The 18,762-nt window shown below is 54.4% G+C and overlaps 3 protein-coding genes, 1 long non-coding RNA gene and 2 other non-coding genes across 6 annotated transcripts in view; 2 read left to right on the top strand and 4 right to left on the bottom strand.

Moving 5' to 3' along the window:
- The window catches only part of LOC113457511, a 4,499-nt gene extending 3,833 nt beyond the window's left edge, over positions 1–666 (bottom strand). Inside the window, exon 1 of the long non-coding RNA XR_003378075.1 lies at positions 593–666. This is a non-coding gene — a long non-coding RNA (uncharacterized LOC113457511). The remainder of the gene's footprint in view (positions 1–592) is intronic.
- Positions 667–1,151: 485 nt separating this feature from the next.
- Gamt (guanidinoacetate N-methyltransferase) lies at positions 1,152–3,728 on the top strand. Its single transcript, XM_005359068.2, has 6 exons — positions 1,152–1,445; positions 2,282–2,427; positions 2,515–2,578; positions 2,843–2,910; positions 3,000–3,110; positions 3,431–3,728. The coding sequence occupies exons 1-6, from the start codon at positions 1,265–1,267 to the stop codon at positions 3,569–3,571; spliced, it is 711 nt and encodes a 236-aa protein (XP_005359125.1). The 5' UTR covers positions 1,152–1,264; the 3' UTR covers positions 3,572–3,728.
- Positions 3,729–5,113: 1,385 nt separating this feature from the next.
- Positions 5,114–11,248, bottom strand: Ndufs7 (NADH:ubiquinone oxidoreductase core subunit S7). The gene is made up of 8 exons (XM_005359069.3): positions 11,165–11,248; positions 8,119–8,155; positions 7,547–7,615; positions 7,255–7,378; positions 6,370–6,549; positions 6,253–6,299; positions 5,694–5,782; positions 5,114–5,211 (listed from the first exon to the last, which is right to left on the bottom strand). The coding sequence occupies exons 1-8, from the start codon at positions 11,178–11,180 to the stop codon at positions 5,114–5,116; spliced, it is 660 nt and encodes a 219-aa protein (XP_005359126.1). The 5' UTR covers positions 11,181–11,248.
- A 160-nt stretch (positions 11,249–11,408) lies between these two features.
- On the bottom strand, positions 11,409–11,482 carry Trnan-guu. Its single transcript has one exon. It is a non-coding gene; the product is annotated as a tRNA-Asn (tRNA).
- A 121-nt stretch (positions 11,483–11,603) lies between these two features.
- Trnaf-gaa lies at positions 11,604–11,676 on the top strand. Its single transcript has one exon. It is a non-coding gene; the product is annotated as a tRNA-Phe (tRNA).
- A 4,294-nt stretch (positions 11,677–15,970) lies between these two features.
- The window catches only part of LOC101992425 (PWWP domain-containing protein MUM1), a 17,614-nt gene continuing 14,822 nt past the window's right edge, over positions 15,971–18,762 (bottom strand). The window contains 2 exon segments of the mRNA XM_026785204.1: positions 15,971–16,297; positions 17,900–17,988. Coding sequence (XP_026641005.1) covers positions 16,240–16,297; positions 17,900–17,988 — 147 coding nt within the window. The 3' untranslated portion in view covers positions 15,971–16,239.

Here is an 18,762-nt window from a genome sequence, read left to right on the forward strand (position 1 = left end):
ACAGAGAAACCCTGTCTCGAAAAACCAAATAAATAAATAAATAAATAAATAAATAAATAAATAAATAAATAAAATAAACTTGGAGGAGCAGCTAGGAGGACATGTTGGGATCAGCAAGTTTGGCAGCTTCTCCAGACAGGACAGTAAATAGCATCCGCGTGAGCCAGTCAGGCAAATGCAGAAAGTCAGGTCTTGCTCAAAATGCCCATGGATCCATGGATCTCGGCCCACTCTTGCAGAAGCCTCGGCGTGCACCTGATGGCATATCACACCCTCCACGGCACTGGCCTGTTCCCAGCAAGTAGGACCCCGGCCCTCATGGCTCCTACTTCATGGCTAGACAACTAAGCCCCGCCCAGAGCCGTAGGCCCCGCCCCATCACCATGCCCCGTCCTTTGCAAAAGGCTGAACTCCACCCAAGCCCCCAAACAAAAACCCTAGTTGCCAGACTCCTTGCTTCCAACCCCAGCCCTCGGCCGAAAGATAGGCCCGGGCAGTTCTACCTAGTCCCAAGCAGGCTAGGCCACACTCCACCCGTGGAAGCAAGCCACTAGCAGAAGGCTACATTTCATCCTATTTCAGAAACACCTACCCCATGGCTCTTTCCCCATCCGTAGCAAAAGGTTGGATACCACCGCCTCAGCCCGCTGGCCCCGCTCCTTAGCTCTGCCCCTCATACTTAGCAGAAGGGTGACCCCACCCCATCGCTCTGGTCCCGCCCCTAGCAGAAGGCTGGACTGTGCCCTAGCATTCCTTATAGAAGACTGGATTCTGTCCCAGCCCACAGGCCCCATCCATAGCAAAAGGCTGCACTCCTCCCCTGCCCACCACTGCAAGATCATCCCCTGCCCATAGATCCGCCCATAACAGAACTTTATTCTTCCAGCCAGCAGCCCCCACCCTAAGCAGAGCGTGCATGCTCCATCTCATCCTCAGGTTCGGACTACCCAGGTCCAGACCAGTAGGAGGGACATCCTCCCAGAGCAAGGCCCCACCCCTTCTGATGGCTCCACCCACCCCAACCCTGAGCCGGACTCCTTCCCCAGGCTCAGCCCTAGCCAGTAGGCCTCGCCCCGCCGGCGTGCTCCGTAATTTGGTGAGACACCCTCAGGGCCTCAGGCCCCGCCCCGGCCCCAGGCTCCGCCCTCCCATCCCAGCACTTGGCTGAACTCTTTTAGGACTCACAGTCACCGCCCCACCCGGTCTCCTGCAGTCCCGCCACTCCACCGCCCTGTCCTCCCGACCTGAAGTGCAGAACCTCACCATGAGCTCCTCTGCTGCCAGCCCGCTCTTCGCGCCCGGCGAGGACTGCGGCCCCGCTTGGCGAGCGGCTCCCGCGGCCTATGACGCGTCCGACACGCACCTGCAGATCCTGGGCAAGCCGGTGATGGAGCGTTGGGAGACCCCCTACATGCATGCCCTGGCGGCGATAGCTTCCTCCAGAGGTACCCTGTCCGAGGAAACTGAGGCTGCAGCTCAGGCGTGAGGGAGTTCCCATGCGTGCTCGTGCCTCAGTTTCCTTGCCTGGACCTACCCCCGGGACCACCTTGGCCAGGAAGGGAGGGTGTTGCCAAAATGTGGACGCACATAAGAGGCGCCTGCCTCCAACTGTAACTTCCTCTCTGCCGAGGGAAAAGACTTCTACTCCCCGGGGCTGGCTTGGAGGGTGGGTCTTCCGATCACAGCCCTGAGTGGAACTGAGGGACAGAGTGGAGGGGCTGGGGCTGGTCGGGAGTCTCCCCTGACTGTGGCTAAGAATAGCTTGGGAAAACTGAGCAGAGAGGCAGCTGGCTTGGAGCTGTGGTCAGGAACTGCTGGTTGAGAGAGGTTGATTGGTGTTTGGGGCTCCCCAGCCTAAAACAGAGCAGATGGGCAATGAGCCTCAAGTTCACCCCCGGCAGATGGGGACCTAGGGTCAGGTGATGAATGAAACATGGGTTAAGGGGGCTGTAGGTGTCAGGCATCCAAGCCGGGCTTGTTCCTTGCTAACTCCACAGATAAGGGCCATAGCACAAACAGCAGCGTGGGCAGGGGCTCAGAGTCCAGGGATCCCTGGGACCAGGTCCAAGACAAGAGCTGTGCCTGTCCGAAGCTTCCCAGGCCAGCCACTCTGATTGGCAGCTGTCCAGGGCCCACACTATTGTGTTACTTTGTTCTGTCCACCCACAGGGTCCTGCTGGCTGGTTGTCCTTGAGGCATGTGACTGGCAGCTGGGTCCCACCCCCTTGTCCCTTCCCCCCCCCCCCAGCCAAGGCAGCCTTCCTGTGTTTTGTACTCCCAGGGGGTCGTGTCCTGGAAGTGGGCTTTGGTATGGCCATTGCGGCCTCCAGGGTGCAACAGGCCCCCATAGAAGAACACTGGATTATTGAGTGCAATGATGGGGTCTTCCAGCGCCTACAAGGCTGGGCCCTGCAACAGCCACACAAGGTACCACTGGGGTGGCAATCTGGGAGTACCCCGGGGTTAGCTGGTCCTGGGGAGCCATTTGACCCCCAATCTTCTTTCCTTTCCAAGGTTGTTCCCTTGAAAGGCCTATGGGAGGAGGTGGCGCCTACACTGCCTGATGGCCACTTTGATGGTGAGAAGGCTCTGTGAGCCCAGCAAAGGGGCCACGCTCCAGGGAAAATGCTGGCCCTCGGTCCTTCTTGGCAACCACTGCACTATTAGATTGGTGGGGCTTGCGGTCAGGTCTGAGTCCCAGCATGCACGTGGTGTAAGGAGAGGTCCTCTGCGCACCTCCAGGGTGCACTGGGGACAGACTAGAGAGGGCAGGAATGAGCAGCTGTGGCTGGGTCAGATGAGGTGTGAGAGGCTGTCTGCCAGGCCTGTGTTCTCTCTGCAGGGATCTTATATGACACATACCCACTGTCTGAGGAGACCTGGCACACTCACCAGTTCAACTTCATAAAGGTGGGTCTGTGGGGCCAGGAGTGGTGGGCAGGGCGTGGGACACCTCTCTTCCCACAGCCCCTACCCCATCCACTGGCCTCTCTTTGCAGAACCATGCTTTCCGCTTGCTGAAGCCCGGGGGCATCCTCACCTACTGCAACCTCACATCCTGGGGGGAACTGATGAAGTCCAAGTACACAGACATCACCACCATGTTTGAGGTGCGACCACCTGATAGCCCCGAAGCCTGGAGCAGTGACCTTGGGAGTGACTGGTTGACCTGTGACCTCAGAGGCCAGAGGTCTTCAGTGGGTCAGGCAGTAGTGCAATTTCCCATTGTTTAAGCCTCCCGTGGATCCCCAGTGCCGTTGCGGCCCCACCTACTGCCCTCTACTTGTGTGGCCACACTTAGCTTAGAGATTGACGCTCTCCAGAACCTGCAGGCTGGCAGTAGGTCTGTGTGATGATGCTTGTCAGGGACTAGAAGCCAAGGTTCTGTCACACCAACCCCCAGTCCTGTCCCATGTGCCCCTCCCTACAGGAGACACAGGTGCCTGCGCTGCAGAAGGCGGGCTTCCGGAGAGAGAACATTCGCACCAAGGTGATGGCACTGGTGCCGCCAGCAGACTGCCGTTACTACTCCTTCCCTGAGATGATCACCCCCCTGGTCACCAAGCACTGAGCGACTGGCCCAGGCTGGAATGAGCGGATATCCTCTCCAGTGCCTTGGTGGGTGGAGTTGTGAGCTCCAGCCTCTCAGCTGTCCCTGAACTGTGACACTCTTGCTGGCCCAGCTACCTTCCCAGAGCTCAGGGATAAAATAAATCCTAACAAAAAGACTGGTGGCTGGACAGTGAGCTGGAGGGAACATCTGGTTCAGAACATGCAGTTATCCATCACTGTTGCCCCGTTGCCCTGCCCAGACGTGACCAACGAACCATTGTCCATTTTCAGCAGGAAGCCCAGCCCACACCAAGCCAGGACACCTTACTCTGCAAATGTCTGCTATCAAATGTACTAACCAGGTCCACACTGCAGCCCCTGCCTGGCCCTGAGAGTAACTGCCTCAGCCTGTAGCCTATACCCAGCTCCTAGAGACCCCTCTGCTCACACCTGCCCTTGCCACAAGAAATCCTCCCCACAGCCCCTTCCCCAGCACTAAGGCCAGGTTCAGCATTTACAGCAGGGAGCAGGCTGTCCCTCTGCCTGGAGAGTCCCAACCTTAACAGAGCCTTGTCTTAAAAGCTTGGAGCATGTTATGGTGACCTTTAACCCCAGCCCTTGGAAGGCAGAAGCAGATGGATCTCTTGAGTTCGAGGTCAGTCTGGTCCACAAAGTGAGTTCTAGGACAACCAGGGCTACACAAAGAGACCCTATCTGTTTTTTTTGTTTTTGGTTTTTCGAGACAGGGTTTCTCTGGTTTTGGAGCCTGTCCTGGAACTAGCTCTTGTAGACCAGGCTGGTCTCGAACTCACAAGAGATCCGCCTGCCTCTGCCTCCCAAGTGCTGGGATTAAAGGCGTGCGCCACCACCTCCCGGCTGACCCTATCTGTTAAAACACAAAAAAACTCCCCTTGGGATGGGTAGGCACCTGCCCCTTCCATGTCCTGGGTTGCCAAGATGTACCACCCCAGCCCATCAGCTAGAAATGCCAGATCCTGGGGCTGGAGAGATGGATAAAAGCTCTGGCTGCTCTTCCTGAGGTCCTGAGTTCAATTCCCAGCAACCACATGGTGGCTCACAGCCATCTGTACTGAGACCTGGTGCCCTCTTCTGGCATGGAGGTGTCCAGGCTGGAGGAACAGTAGTGTATACTTTTTAAAGAGAGGAATGCCAGATCCCAGGGCCACTGCTGTCACGAGCTGCAGAGTGATGATCTGCATGGCACAGAGGCTGAGCCATGCAAACAGACCCTAGGCTCCTCCTCCCAGGGCAGACAGCAGGCCAGGGATGTGTCTAGGGGAGTGACTAGCCTGAGCTGCACAGTGGGCAGAAGTCGCAGTCTGAGCCCCAAGGTTTAGGTGTGAGCGCACAAGCCATTGAGACTGAGGGCCACCAGTTTCCTGCTCCCCTACGGCAGGGCCAGCAGTCCTTACAGAGGCACAGGACATGCCTAGTGTGATGCCTCCCCACTGGGCCACAGTCCACACAGAGCGCACACACAGGACTAGGGTGGGTTTATTCACACTGGGGTTCCGGAGCTGAGCTGCTCAGCCTGGCGGCTCTACCTGCGGTACCAGATCTTCAGCTTCTGCTCACGCTTGATTTTCCGCTGCAGCTGCAGGATTCCGTAGAGCAGCGCCTCTGCTGTGGGCGGGCAGCCTGAAGGACACACACGCTGAGACCCCACAGGCCCACATGGAGGACTCTTGGGGTACTCTGGGGTTGGCTTTGAAGGGATAAGTGTCCTTGCTGTGTTGGGCCTCTTGATACCCACTCCACACAGAGAAGGGCCCAGGTTGTGACTCTGGTGATCAGTGGGGTCCTCAGGAAGAGTCACTCACAGAAACTGGACCACTGGGTCAGGGAGATGGGCAGTAAGCTTGGGCCAGGGGCATCTTGAGATTCCAGGTCTCAGAATGCCAGAGGCCTCAGGAATGCAGCTAGGAGCTGCGCCCCCTCCCAATTTAGCTGGCCCTTGTTGCCCTGCAGGCTGCTGCCAGAGGGCCCTGCTGGGGGCAGTGGCCAGTGAGCACAGAGTAAGACAGACTGGGCAGCGGGGGACCGGGACATCATATCTGTCCTTCCACCCTCCAGGACACAGGACACTATCTGGTGGAGTGGGGCAGGGTGGCTGGCCTCACCTGGCACATAGATGTCCACGGGCACAATACGGTCGCAGCCTCGCACCACCGAGTAGGAGTAGTGGTAGTAGCCCCCACCATTGGCACAGCTAGGGAGAGGGTGAGGCAGTTCAGATGCAGGTCCACCCAGCGCACCCCACACCCTTTATCCTGGCCCTGGGAGAGGAGAAAATACAAGGGCCAGACCCTACATTCGGATAAGAACTGGGTTCAGTAAAGGGAGCTTCTAGAACCTTCTGTGGGAAATTGGGATGTAAGTGGCAATGATGATCACATGGAAAAGTGCCCTCAACCAAGCATTTCTACTGATGGACCTGGGGTGGGACTGTGGGATCTAAGATGGCCTCACAAAAGTCTGGAATTCACTACACAGTAGATGACCTGAAGGTAACAGACATGTGCCATCTACCTGTGTTACCTGGCGCTGGGGATGGAACCCATGTTCCTGCACGCTGGGGTGAATTTCTAACCTAACCGTGGCCCTTTATGTTTTATCGTTTGAAGCAGGATCTCACTATGTAGTTCAAGCTGCCCTCGAGCTCACCGAGCACACACTCACCTCCCCATGGACACCACATAGCGAGGCTCAGGCATCTGGTCGTACACCTAAAAGACACTCAGGTCAGGTGTCTGTGGGGGGCTGGGCAGGAGAAGGAACCAAGGAGACCAGGTGTACCTTACGGAGTGCAGGGGCCATCTTGTTGGTAAGTGTGCCAGCTACAATCATCACATCAGCCTGACGTGGGCTGGCACGGAACACCACACCAAAGCGGTCCATGTCGTACCGTGGGGCGGCCATGTGCATCATCTCTACTGCGCAGCATGCCAGGCCAAAGGTCATTGGCCACAGGGAGCTCTGTGAGGGCAGGGGCAGGTCACACGTCCGTTCAACACATCCTCCACCTTGTGGGCACAGTGACACTGAGGGCTTGGCAGTCACATGAGGCTAGTGCCTGCTGCAGACCCAGGACTCGGGTGGCCTCTAATCAAGCTGCTGTGCTGGGCACCAGGAATACCCCCTCTTGGAATCCCTGGACTCTATCCACAGTGCATAAGCTCCTCGTGGATCGGCCTGCATCTGAGACCCAGCCGATGTGTCTGGGCTGAAACTGCCCTGTCTCAATAAAACAATACACAACTTAAAAAGGCATTTTCATCAGCTTGTGAGATATCTCAATGAGTTAAGGACTTGCCAGTAAGTCAGAGAACCTGGAATGGGCAAGCTTTGTTAACCAATCATCTTTAAGAGGAGGGACCTAGTTAATGTGTGGCTTGAATTTGATCCCTGGGAGCTACATGGTAGAAGGAGGAGACCGAGTCCTTCAAGCTGTCCTCTGGCTTCTACACACATGGTATGGTGCACAGGCATGCATAGACACATACTTGACAAAACAAATAAATATAATAAAATGTTCTTAAGATGTGCAGGATATCCAGGACCACAAAGAGACAGAGGAGGTATGCTGAAGGCCGTCATCCAGCCATCTGGAGTGACAGCTGGGCGGGCAGCCAGGCCCTTGGGAAGGAGCCTCAGCAGAGCCCTGATGGGAAGGAGACTTACACGGCGTGCCCAGTTGATGAGGTCATCCAGCTTGGCCACCACATACTCGGCCCGGTTTCTGGGAAGATGGGAGGGCTTGGGAACCACAGCCCCCGCTGCAGCCTTGGTCACAGCAGACTGTGTGCTAAGGAGACAGAGCACATGACATGGGGGAGAGTTGGCTAGGTGACCCCAGTGTCCTGTCTGGGACACACTAGAGAGGCAAGATCATAGGGCGGGGCAGGGTATAGGCAGCACCTGAGTGGAAGGCCTGGAAGACAGCACTGGGGCCTCTCCCCAAAGCCTGGATTACCTGCTCGGGCCCTCGGTGGCCACACTCTGATGGACTCTGCGCACCTGGGCCACTGTGTTTATGCTGGACCTGCGAACAGGGACAGCGGTGAAAGGCCACTAGGCCCCAAGCAGCCGTTCCTTCCTACTTCCTTGCTCACCCACGGTCCCTGCCTCATCTACGGGCCGTCCTGCTCTCTCAGACACGACCTGTGCTGTGCTCTTTGCGTCTGAGAACACCAGCTGGTCAACAGGCTGTCAAATGTCCTCGTCAGGACAGTCCTGAGGTGCTGTGCTAGAAGCCCTTTACCTGTTCCGAGGTAGCCAGCCAGTGGAGGTCCGGGGAAGTGGTCATAGAGCACCTTGCTGGGACAGGCAGTACGTGAGCTATGAGGGCCCCAAATATGTGGACAGTGCTGTGCCCCCTTGGCCATCGCCCTTCCAGACAGTCCCCACACACCATGTGAGGAGGACACCTGGTCACCCTTCCTGAACCTGCTGGACACTACAGAGGGGCCCTCCTGGCTCCAAGCCCTGCAGCTCCGTGCTGTGCCCTGACAGCAGGCTGGATTTGTGACAGACAGGCATACTCACCGTAGGCCCAGGATCCGCACACAGAAGAGACCAGGAGCTGGGGAGAGAAGCATAGCAGCTTGGGTCCAACAGTTTAGTTCTGGGTCACGGCCCTTCCCTGCAGAGCTCCAGCACACTTCCTGAGCCTTGGCTGAGCCTCCCTCTGGCTCCCATGCCTCGCCAGGACCCCAGCCAGCTGCTCCTGAGTAACCTGTCCTACATCTCCACACAGCAGGATGCAGTCCAAGGGCAGCTTTGAGGGTGGGATGGAGCTAGTCATGTGTTGGCCCCTTCGCCCCAGCACCTGGGAATGGGGCCTGTTTGCATGAGCCCCTCCAGAGTCCACTAAGATGTGCCCTGAGGTAGCAGGACTGGGTGTTTTGTGAGGACAGATGCGAATCAGGTCCGAAGATGTACAAATGGCATCCCAGCACTTTGGAGATTGAGACAGGGGGTTGCATGATCTAGAACAGCCTGGCTTACACACTGGAAAAATCCAAACAGTATTAAAGACACACAAATAAACAAAAACCAACCAGGGGTGGGGTGGGGTATACAGAGATTAATACAAGAATAACCTCATGAGGTTATGGGGAGGTGACACTTGTGACACCCTGACCCTGAATTCAGCTTCCAGGACCATAGGGTAAGTTTCTGTCATCTGGAGCTGGGTGTGGAGGTGCACACCTTTAATGCCAGCACTGAGGAAACACAATTGGAACTCTGTGAGTTCAGGGCCAACCTGGTCTATATAGCAAGTTCCAGTCAGCCAGGGCTACACAGGGAGACCCTGTCTTGGTGGTAAAGAGGGAGGAGGCCTCACCTGAGACGGACCCCCCCCACAATGACTTGGGGACTATTCTGTCTCTGGACCTGGGCTAGGGTTCACAGCTGCTTTCCATGCTGTCCCTCCTGCCTCAGCTCTCCCCACTTCAACCTTGTTCAGTGCTGCTGTTTCCAAGGTCACGACTGTGGCCTGCGGCTTGAACCAAAGAACGATGACTGCTAGGCCTAGACTCCTGTCTGAGGGCACACACTGGCCTTGGTTTCCCAGATGAAAATTTAAGGCTTTGAATAAACTAACAGTGAAGTAAATGCCCTACTAAGTGGTTGGGGTGCCAGCATCAAGCTTTGGTTTTAAGGGCCACAGGGTCTCTCTATGTTGCCCGGGCAAGCTCTCAACTCCGACCTCAAGAGAGCCTTCCGAGCAGCGAGGACTGCAGCAGGTAGCACCAAACCCGGCTTGGACCAGACCTTTGTGCTGTCACGCTGCAAATCAGACATGGGGCCTTGAACATGCTCAGTGAGTGCTTCAATACTGGGTCACATCCCAGGCCTCTGCCTCTTCCCGCTTTCTTTCTCCTTCTGTTTTTAAAGGGTCTCACTGTGCATCCTTGGCTGACCTGGAACTTCCTAGGGAGACCAGGCTGGCCTAGAACTCACAGGGATCCCAGGGATCCTTCTTTTAAAGCAGGGTCTCAGGGTCTAGCCCAGGCTGGGTTGGTTCATCAGCTTCCTCTTGCCTCAGCCTCCACAGGACTAGGTTCATAACTGTACCCGACAATGCTCTACCGCAAACATCTTCTTTGCTGCCCTAAAGTATTAATGAAAATTAGCTTTTCCTTCAGATCCAACTAGGGGTAGGAAAACACAGCAATTGGTAATAAGGTCTATCACCTGTTCATCGGCAAGTGCACAGCCAGTCCTGAGTGAGCTCAGGAAGCAGCAGTCAATGCCATGAACCCACTCCTTCCAGTCCTCACAGTGTCCATGCCACAGTTGGGCTTGGCATACTGCCCAGGTCTGCAACCCCAGCATGACAGATGGAGGCAGAGCACCATTAGTTTGGTATAATCTAGGCCACACAGAAAGACCCATCTTAAAGGAAAACAAAATCACCAGGCCGTGGTGCCACACATCTTTAATCCCAGTACTGAGGAAGCAAAGGCAGGAGGATTTCTGTGAGTTTGAGGTCAGCCTGGTCTACAGAGTGAGTTCCAGGACAGCCAAGACAGTTTCAGAGAAACCCTGTCTTCAAAACCAACCAACCAACCAACCAAAAAAAGTTCAAGTCCAAATCTGTCATCCTAGCACTTAGGGGGTGGGTGCTGGAGGACCAGGAGTTCAAGGGGGGGGGGGATGCTGGAGGACCAGGAGTTCAAGCGGGGGGATGCTGGAGGAACAGGAGTTCGGGGAGGGGGGGGGGATGCTGGAGGAACAAGAGTTCAAGGTCAGCCTCCCACACGGAAGATTCTGTCTTAAAAACAAAACTGCTGGCGCTTAAGTTCCGTTAGCAGAGTCCTTGCCTAGCACACACCAAGCCCTTAAGTTCCCTCCCAAGTGCTGCAGAAATGGGCACGAGGGTGTATGGTGCACGCCAGTCATCCAGCCCTCAAGGGGTGGAGGCTTCAAGTTCGTCCTCAGGATAAATAGTGAGTTTGAGGCCAACCTAGCCTTCATGAGACCCTGTCTCAAAGCAACAACAGAACCCGGGTGGAGTGAGACCCGACCGCCTGAGATCGCCGGTTCCTAGTGTCAACAGTGCCACCATCTAGGGGTTAAGACGGTCTGCTAAGGGAAACTTATCAAGGGTAGCTCAGCACGCCAGACTGCGTTCGCGGATAATCCCTGTATATAAAGAGAACGGCACCAAGGCTTCCATAGGGAAACCGAGACATTTGTAATGCTAGAGGCCCTGGCTGGCTGCCCAGGGCTGTGATGGAGGCGCAAGTGACCGGGTGTGTAGCCTGACTGCCCTGGGTCCGCTCCCAGCCCCGCTCTCTGTGTTTCAAGGACATCAGCGGGCTCCTGCTGTCAGTTTCCTGAGGCTGGGAGACAGACGGGCCTCAGCGTCCGACTAGAATCTGCCACAATAACAGGAGGAGGTCCACAGCTGACAGAATGTGTGAAGTGGATCCAAACGCACTTCGGCCCGGTCCCGGACACCGACATTACTGAGGGCTGAGACGCCACCGTGGCTCCCTGCGGCGCTTGGGCCCCAAGGTCCCCGCTGCCCCAGCTCGCAGCCCAAGGCCGACCCGCTATCCCGAGCTCAAGGCTCACTCACCCGCCAGCGCCACCATCTTGGCCTCGGCCTTCAGACAACCTCTGCGGTCCGTCCTCCAAAGCGTTCCGGGTCTGGTCCTTCGCGCAAATAGGCACTCACGGAAACCGGAACACAGAAGCGGAGTCGTTCCGACGCGTTTACTTTACTGCCTGTGGTCGCGCGCGCGTACTGCGAGCTTTCAGCCTCCTGTGAACTGCAACAAAAAACAGGGCTTTTTCATGGAAAAAGGAGACACAAGTGTGTGCGTCCCTGGGTGGGCTCGAACCACCAACCTTTCGGTTAACAGCCGAACGCGCTAACCGATTGCGCCACAGAGACAGCACTGAGGAGAGTCCTCTACCATAGTCCTACAAGGCTCTGTACACGGGCTGTGACGTGCGCTTGCGCACAGTAGCTACAGATGGGGCGGAGTTCAGGCAGGAGCAGCGCTGGCTGGCGTGCCGAAATAGCTCAGTTGGGAGAGCGTTAGACTGAAGATCTAAAGGTCCCTGGTTCAATCCCGGGTTTCGGCAATTATTTTGCGTCATCTAATGTATCTGGTATTTTTGAGATTTTTTTGTTACGTTTTCACCCACAACGCTGAATTTTTCCAATCCGACATTTAATTTTTTAATTATTTTTAGACCTTGGAGATCAATATAATATTTTTTAAATTGGTAGGGTTAAAGCAATTATTGAGTATGGAATCTAAAAATTTCAGGGTGAAATATTACACGCCTGTCATTCCAGCACATCAGAGAAGCAGGAAGATTGGCTCGAAGTCAAAAAGCCAATCGTCATAATAGTAATAATAATAATAATAATAATAAACAATAATAATAAGATCTGGAGTTCCAGTTCCAAGGTCTCTTCTGACCTCTTCAGGCACTAGGTATGTAAGAGGCCAAACCACCTACACACATAAAATAAAATCATAATAATCCCAGCACTCAGGAGAGCTCGGTGAGTTTAAAGCCAGCTTCTCTCTACAGAGCTAGTTCCAGGGCTACACAGAAACACCCTGTCTTGAAAAACCTAAACAAACAAATAAGTTAATTAACTTTAAAAATAAGATAAAAAGAATCAAATCCAGGAAGGTGAAGTTCACTCTTCACTATCATGTGGAAGGCTCCGGGTTCCACCCCTGCACCCCACGACCTGGGCACGGCACGGCACTCCGGCACAGGGGAGATTGTTCTTGGCTATACAGTAGTTTTGAGGCCAGAGGTTGGCCTACGACTCAGGGGATAAAAGCACTTTGCTGGCAAGCCCAAGCTAGACCGACGGATTCCACAAGATGGCAGTAGAGAACTGATCCTGAACGTTCTCCTCTGCCTTGGTACCAACATCTGCCTTGCACTCACACTCACACTCACACTCACACTCACACACACACAACCAAAAATAAATAAATCTAAACACTAAACCCAAATTAACGGGAGAGTGTACTGTGTTTACACAATTGTGTCCAGTTCACAAAATGGGTAAACCACAGGAGTTCCGGAGTTTCTATAGGTGATAGCACCCTGGCAAGCTGTGAGGAGGGCAGGCAGAGGTATGGGGGGAGGGCAGTGTGAATGCTGGGGGTGGCCAGGAGAGAGCTATGGTCTGGAAAAAATTTTCTAGGTTCTTTTGTTTTTGAGTCTGAGCTTCACTCTGTAGCCTAGGCTGGCCTTCAAGGTAATCCTCCAGCCTCGACTCTACCATGCCCATCTGCAAAGAGAGTTCAGAGGGGTCCTAGGTAGGCCACAGCCAGCTGAGCCGTTCTATATCGTGAGATTCCCCCAGCCCCAGAGCTAAGGCCTCCTGCAGGCTATTCTGGTGCTGCCTGAGACGCACCCAAACCTTCCATGACAGCAGCTTGTGTCCTGATAATGTCCAGCTAACCGGAGGCTGTCTCTACAGCTGCCCCTCACTGTCTCCCTGGCACCCTTGCGATGCTGGCTCCGCAGGTGAGGGAAACTCAGCATGCACAGTCCTGTGTGGACTGTAATCTGAGAGCATGCGCTGAGATTCTGTGTTGACTGTATTCTGAGGTGGACCTTTGGCAGTGCCAGGATTAGATGAGGTTATGGGGTCCCCAGCATGGCATCGGTTGATGGCTTCTCAGCAGAACATGGTGGTATCCAACTGGGATCCTGACATTTTTAAGGCTGAGGAGCAGATCTCTGAGCTTGAGGCCAGGCCTGTCGACATAGCAGGTTCCAGGACAGCCAAGGCTGTAGAGAGACCTTGTCTCAAGAGAAAGGGAGATAGACAGGGTGACTAGGGCGGTAGTCCTGAGAATTCAAGGCTACCTTGTGCTACTTGGTGTTTGAGGCAAACCTGGGACGACAGTGAGATTCTCACTAAATGTGGAAGGGGGCAGCCAGATAGCTTAGTAGAAGCACAGGGTGCCCCTCTCTCAAATACACACACACACAACTCAAGCATAAGTTTGCACACAGATGCACACCACACACACGCACAACTCGAGCATAAGTTTGCACACACACACACACATGCACAATTCAAGCATAAGTTTGCACACAGATGCACACCACACACACGCACAACTCGAGCATAAGTTTGCACACACACACACACATGCACAATTCAAGCATAAGTTTGCACACAAACGTACACACACACACCACTCAAGCGTAAGTTTGCACAGACACACCCACTCTCACACCTACTCATCTCCCTCCCCCCAGCAAATCCTTGGGGAATAGGCAGGGTAGATTGGCGGTGGCAGCAGGGGCTTCATCACTGAAGAAGCGCTCAGCCTTAGTGTGCAGTCCTTGCCCAGCCTCTGCCCACTGCCCACTATTGACCCGAACCTGGTAGATGGAGAGGGGTCAGGGGACAACCACGCGGGACAGACAGGTGAGACTTCCTGTTCTCTTAGCATGGCATAGTGTCACGCTCCACAGTTCACTCGCCAGTGAGTCAGGATCCTCACCCATGCCTCTATCTGCTGACCACCTGTCGCCTCTTGAGGGGGTTTGAGTCTTCATTATGTAGGGTCTGGGAGTCAGGTGACATAGGGTTGTGGTCCCTGAGCTAGAGGAGGTGTTGGCACCAGGGAGTCTAGGGATGGGGTTGGAGGCCTCAGAACCACCCCCTCCCAGTGCTGCAGAAGAGAAGCCTCAGGACATCCCATCACAGCGGGGGCAAACAATGTGTTCATCCCTCCACAGGGCCTAGGAAGCCCCGAATAAGAGTCAGAAGGTCGAAGGCCCTGAGCACAGGACACTTAAGAGCCATGGAGGATATGGGGGCACTGGCAAGGCAGGGGTGAGTCCTCTCTGGTTTTTTTTTTTTTTTTTTTTTTTGGTTTTTCGAGACAGGGTTTCTCTGTAGCTTTGGAGTGGTTTCTTTTTCTTGACAGCAAGTCAAAACATGAAGTGTAAGACCCCGAGTGTGGAGGAGAATGTGGCTATAGGACAAGATGAGACACAGGCCATCAACACCCGCAGGACACAGGGCCTTAAGAGGTGCAGGGGATGGGAACACTGCTGGCCCTTCTTCAACTTGTGACCAAGCAGCACTTCTCAGTCAGTACCACACAACTGACCCTCATCTGAGACACAACAGTAAGGCCATACAGTCAGGACCAGGGCAGTGAGAATCCTGAGACACCACCGGGTAACATACAAGGGCATTTCCTGCAGTTCTGAAAGGCTCCTCACTCCCTGCCAGTTCTGCCCACTTCCCAAAGCCAACAGGAGTCACCGTTAGGTTTCTTTTTTGGTTTTTTCGAGACAGGGTTTCTGGAACTAGCTCTGTAGACCAGGCTGGCCTCAAACTCACAGAGATCCGCCTGCCTCTGCCTCCCGAGTGCTGGGATTAAAGGCGTGCGCCACCACCGCCCAGCTACAGTTAGGTTTCTTTTGGCCATTTGGCCGAGGCCCCAAAAGCAACACTGTGATAGTTCAATTTGGTTTCGTAGCCTCGAGGTCTGCAGACGGTCTCCATGGAAGCCCAGCTGTCCTGGGCCATCCTGGCAGCACTGTGCTGTCAGATGCAGGTGTCTAGGACCTCTCATCCTGGGGTGGCCACAGTGTGAAGGACACCCATATGTCCCATATCCAGGAGACACCTGCTGAGCACCCATGGGGCTGTGCGCACCCATGGGGCTGTGCAGCTAGGACCATTCATTACAGGCAGTGGCTCTGCCCTTGCCCTTGCTGGACATCCACCTGAGTTAATGAGACACAGCTTCCGCTTCCGCACATCCACCTGAGGTCCTGGTATCCAGCATGGTGGCCAGCGCGGCAGGAGCTGCATTTTTTTTTTAAGATTTATTTATTTATTTATTATATATACAGTATTATGTCTGCAAATATCCCTGTGGGCCAGAAGAGGGCACCAGATCTCATTACAGATGGTTGCTGGGAATTGAACTCAGGACCTCTGGAAGAGCAGCCCGTGTGCTCTTATCTGCTGAGCCATCTCGCCAGGGCCAGGAGCTGGCTTTTCTTGCTGCCATCCCCACATCCCTCAGCCCCAAAGGTTTCTAGGTGAGGTGGTGGCCATGAGTACAGTGCCAAGGTTTCAGTGCATGGCTGAGTGGGGACAGGAGTATGGGGGACACACAGAGGCCACTGAGCAAACGTGCCCCCACCTCCCAAAGACGACAGTAGCTGCAGGTTCCCACCTCCTGCTCGCCCGCCAAATGACAGTGGCAGAAAAGATTCCAGAAACTACAGAGAAGAGATAAGCAGAACACGCCAGGGAAACACGACAACGCTCTGGAAGCTGTGTGTTCCAATCAGTCTTTCCAAGTAACACAGGACCAGTCAGTCCCACATGCTGGCCACACTGCAGTGACCATGACACATGTGAGTTCAAATTCATTTATAAACGAAATAATATTAAAATCAAACACACGCGCATACACGCACAGAAACTTCCAGAAAGTTCTGTCTGTAGCTGCCAGGAGGTTTCTGGCGTGTCAATGACATTTGATATCCTGGACTCAGTACTGAAGATGCAAGACCCACAGTTCAAAGTCAGGACACTTCTGGGCCTCTTGCTTCTAGTACATTCTTATTCTTGCAGAGCCCTCTGGCAGGGTGTGGAGGGCTCGCTGGCCAGGTGGAGGTTTGGCATCAGCGACGGCGACGGTTCCTCTCCTCCAGGAGTTCATTGTCAAAGATTTCCTTTTCACTTCAAGAAACAAGAGATGGGCTGATCAGTGGTGGCGCACGCCTTTAATCCCAGCACTCAGGAGGCAGAGGCAGGTAGATCTCTGAGTTCAGGGCCAGCCTGATCTACAGAGCGAGTTCCAGGACAATTAAAGCTAAACAGATAAACTCTGTCTCAAAAACTAAACAGACAAAAAACATAAAAAACCCTCACCTTTGCCAGGTGAGCTTGGGATAAAACCTAGGGCTTCAAGCAAGAGTTTATGGGTGTTCCACTGAGCAACAGCCCAGGCTGACTTTTTTTTTAATGTGTGTGATAAAAGTCTCACATAGTCCAGGCTGGTCTTGGGCTTACAGCCATCCTCCTGCCTCACTCTGTAGAATGTTATTTCGGGAGCTGAAAGAATGACTCGGGTGTTAGGACAATTTGCTGATTCAGTTCCCAGCACCCACACGGTGGCTCACAAACATTCAGAACTCCAGTTCCAGGGGATCCAGTGCCCCCTTCTGACATCTGCAGGTACCAGGCACACACACAGGCAAAGCACCCATAGTCATAAACATAGACACATCTAAAAATAAAGAGAGCATTATTTGGGGCGTGATGGGGCAGTAAGCACTGGCCTTGTTCATCTCAAGAACCACATCACAAGACAGTGCTGTGGTAGGCCTTGCTTACTAAGTCCATGCACAGACACAAATACACACGCACGCACGCTCACAATATGGAGGCCAGAGAGCCATCAGGCACGAACCCTCCATCTGGGTTTTGGAGATGAAGTCTCCACTGCACTTGGTCCTTGCTGATTAGGCTGCCAGCCTTGATACATGGTATCCTCCTGTCTTTGCCTTCCAGGGCTCAACTATCAAACACAACCACTCCCAGCTTCTTACACAGGCACTGGTGGCAACTTCACTGACTGATGAGACATCCTCTAGCCTGGGCTGTCCAGGCCGGCCTGGACCTCAGGCTCCTCCTCACCTCCCAATGCTGGCATGAGAACAACGGATTAGTGTATTAAGTAAGGCACCTTTGACTGCTGCAGCTGGGGACTGGAAGCATCTTCGAAAGCCCTAGCTGCCATGTCACTCAGGGTCAGAATCTTGAAAATGACAGGAGCTGCACACTTCCTGGGCAGACCAGAGCGGGAGCCTCCACCTAACCTGGCTGCTCGGGTGGCCCACGGCCAGCCTGGGGACGCCGACTTACTGTTGGGGATAATGGGCCCCAACAAGCCTGGCAGCGTGCCCAGAGGGGGATTAAAGGCTCGGGGCCACACATCTCATGAGTGCTGCGGGCCGACAGGAGAGGCCTCTTCATCCTGCTGCCCTGCTGACGGCTACACTGCCTCTTAATCGAGCTCTGTACCCGCTACCAGCTGCACCAGAGCAGGGGGGGCAGAGTCCACATCGCCCCGCACAAGATTATAGAGGTCTCAGGCAGAGGCGGCTCCTGCCCAGCCTCAGGGTCCTGGCTCAGAGAAGAGCCTGCAGATGTGGGCCTTTGTCCAGTCACTGTCCGGCACCTGTCTGCTGACACAGACAGCACCTGCCCCACCTTGTGGAGGAGGCTGAACAGCTGTGTTGCTACAGGGAGAGCACAGCACTCGACAAGGCGGCCTACCGGTAGCTGAGAGTAGGGCCCCGGATGTACTTCTGCTCGGCCGTCTTGTAGTCCACACACTCCACTGCGGAGATGGCACAGATTATCGCCTGTCGGAGAACGGAAAGGGCAGGGCTCAGTGGGCAAAGAACTAGCCAGGCATGTTTGAAGCCCTGGGTTTCATTCCCAGCACTATCACGTAAACCAGATGTGTCCAGCCGCCAGGAACAGTGAGGCCGGAGGAGCATCAAGGTTACCTTCAGCTCTCAAGGGCAGCCTTGTCTCAGTTTCCCCAGTTCTGACAGTCAGACAGTCAGGGCCTTGGGGAGCTACCATTAGTTTAGGGAGTCACATTGTGGTTTCCGTAAACACATCTTTGTTGTTTGAAATTGTCTCTGCTGGGTATGGTGGTGACATACTCCTTTAATCTCAGCACTTGGGAGGCAGAGGCAGGTGGATCTCTGAGTTCAAGGCCAGCTTGGTCTACAAAGTAAGTTCCAGGACAGGTAAGGTTACACAAAGAAAACTGATCTGGAAAAACTGAAGGAAAAAAGAAAAAGAAAAGAAAGAAAGAAAAGAAAAGAAAGAGACAGAGAGAGAAAGGAAGGAAGGAAGAAAAGGTCTCACTGTGCAGCTTAGGCTGGCCTGGAAGTCAGCATCCTCCTGCCTCAGTAGCTGTGTGATAAGCCAGCGCGCAACCACACATTGGTGACAGGGTCTGTCCTGAGGACAGGGTGTGAAGCTGCTCCCTGTGGGGCGTGCACGCTCAGCAGATCCTCCACTTAAGAACGGACAGGGTGTGAAGCTGCTCCCTGTGGGCGTGCATGCTCAGCAGCATCCTCCACTTAAGAACGGACAGGGTGTGAAGCTGCTCCCTGTGGGCG

This window comes from Microtus ochrogaster, linkage group LG1 (genome assembly GCF_000317375.1).
Source record: "Microtus ochrogaster isolate Prairie Vole_2 linkage group LG1, MicOch1.0, whole genome shotgun sequence".
NCBI classification, from domain to species: domain Eukaryota; kingdom Metazoa; phylum Chordata; class Mammalia; order Rodentia; family Cricetidae; genus Microtus; species Microtus ochrogaster.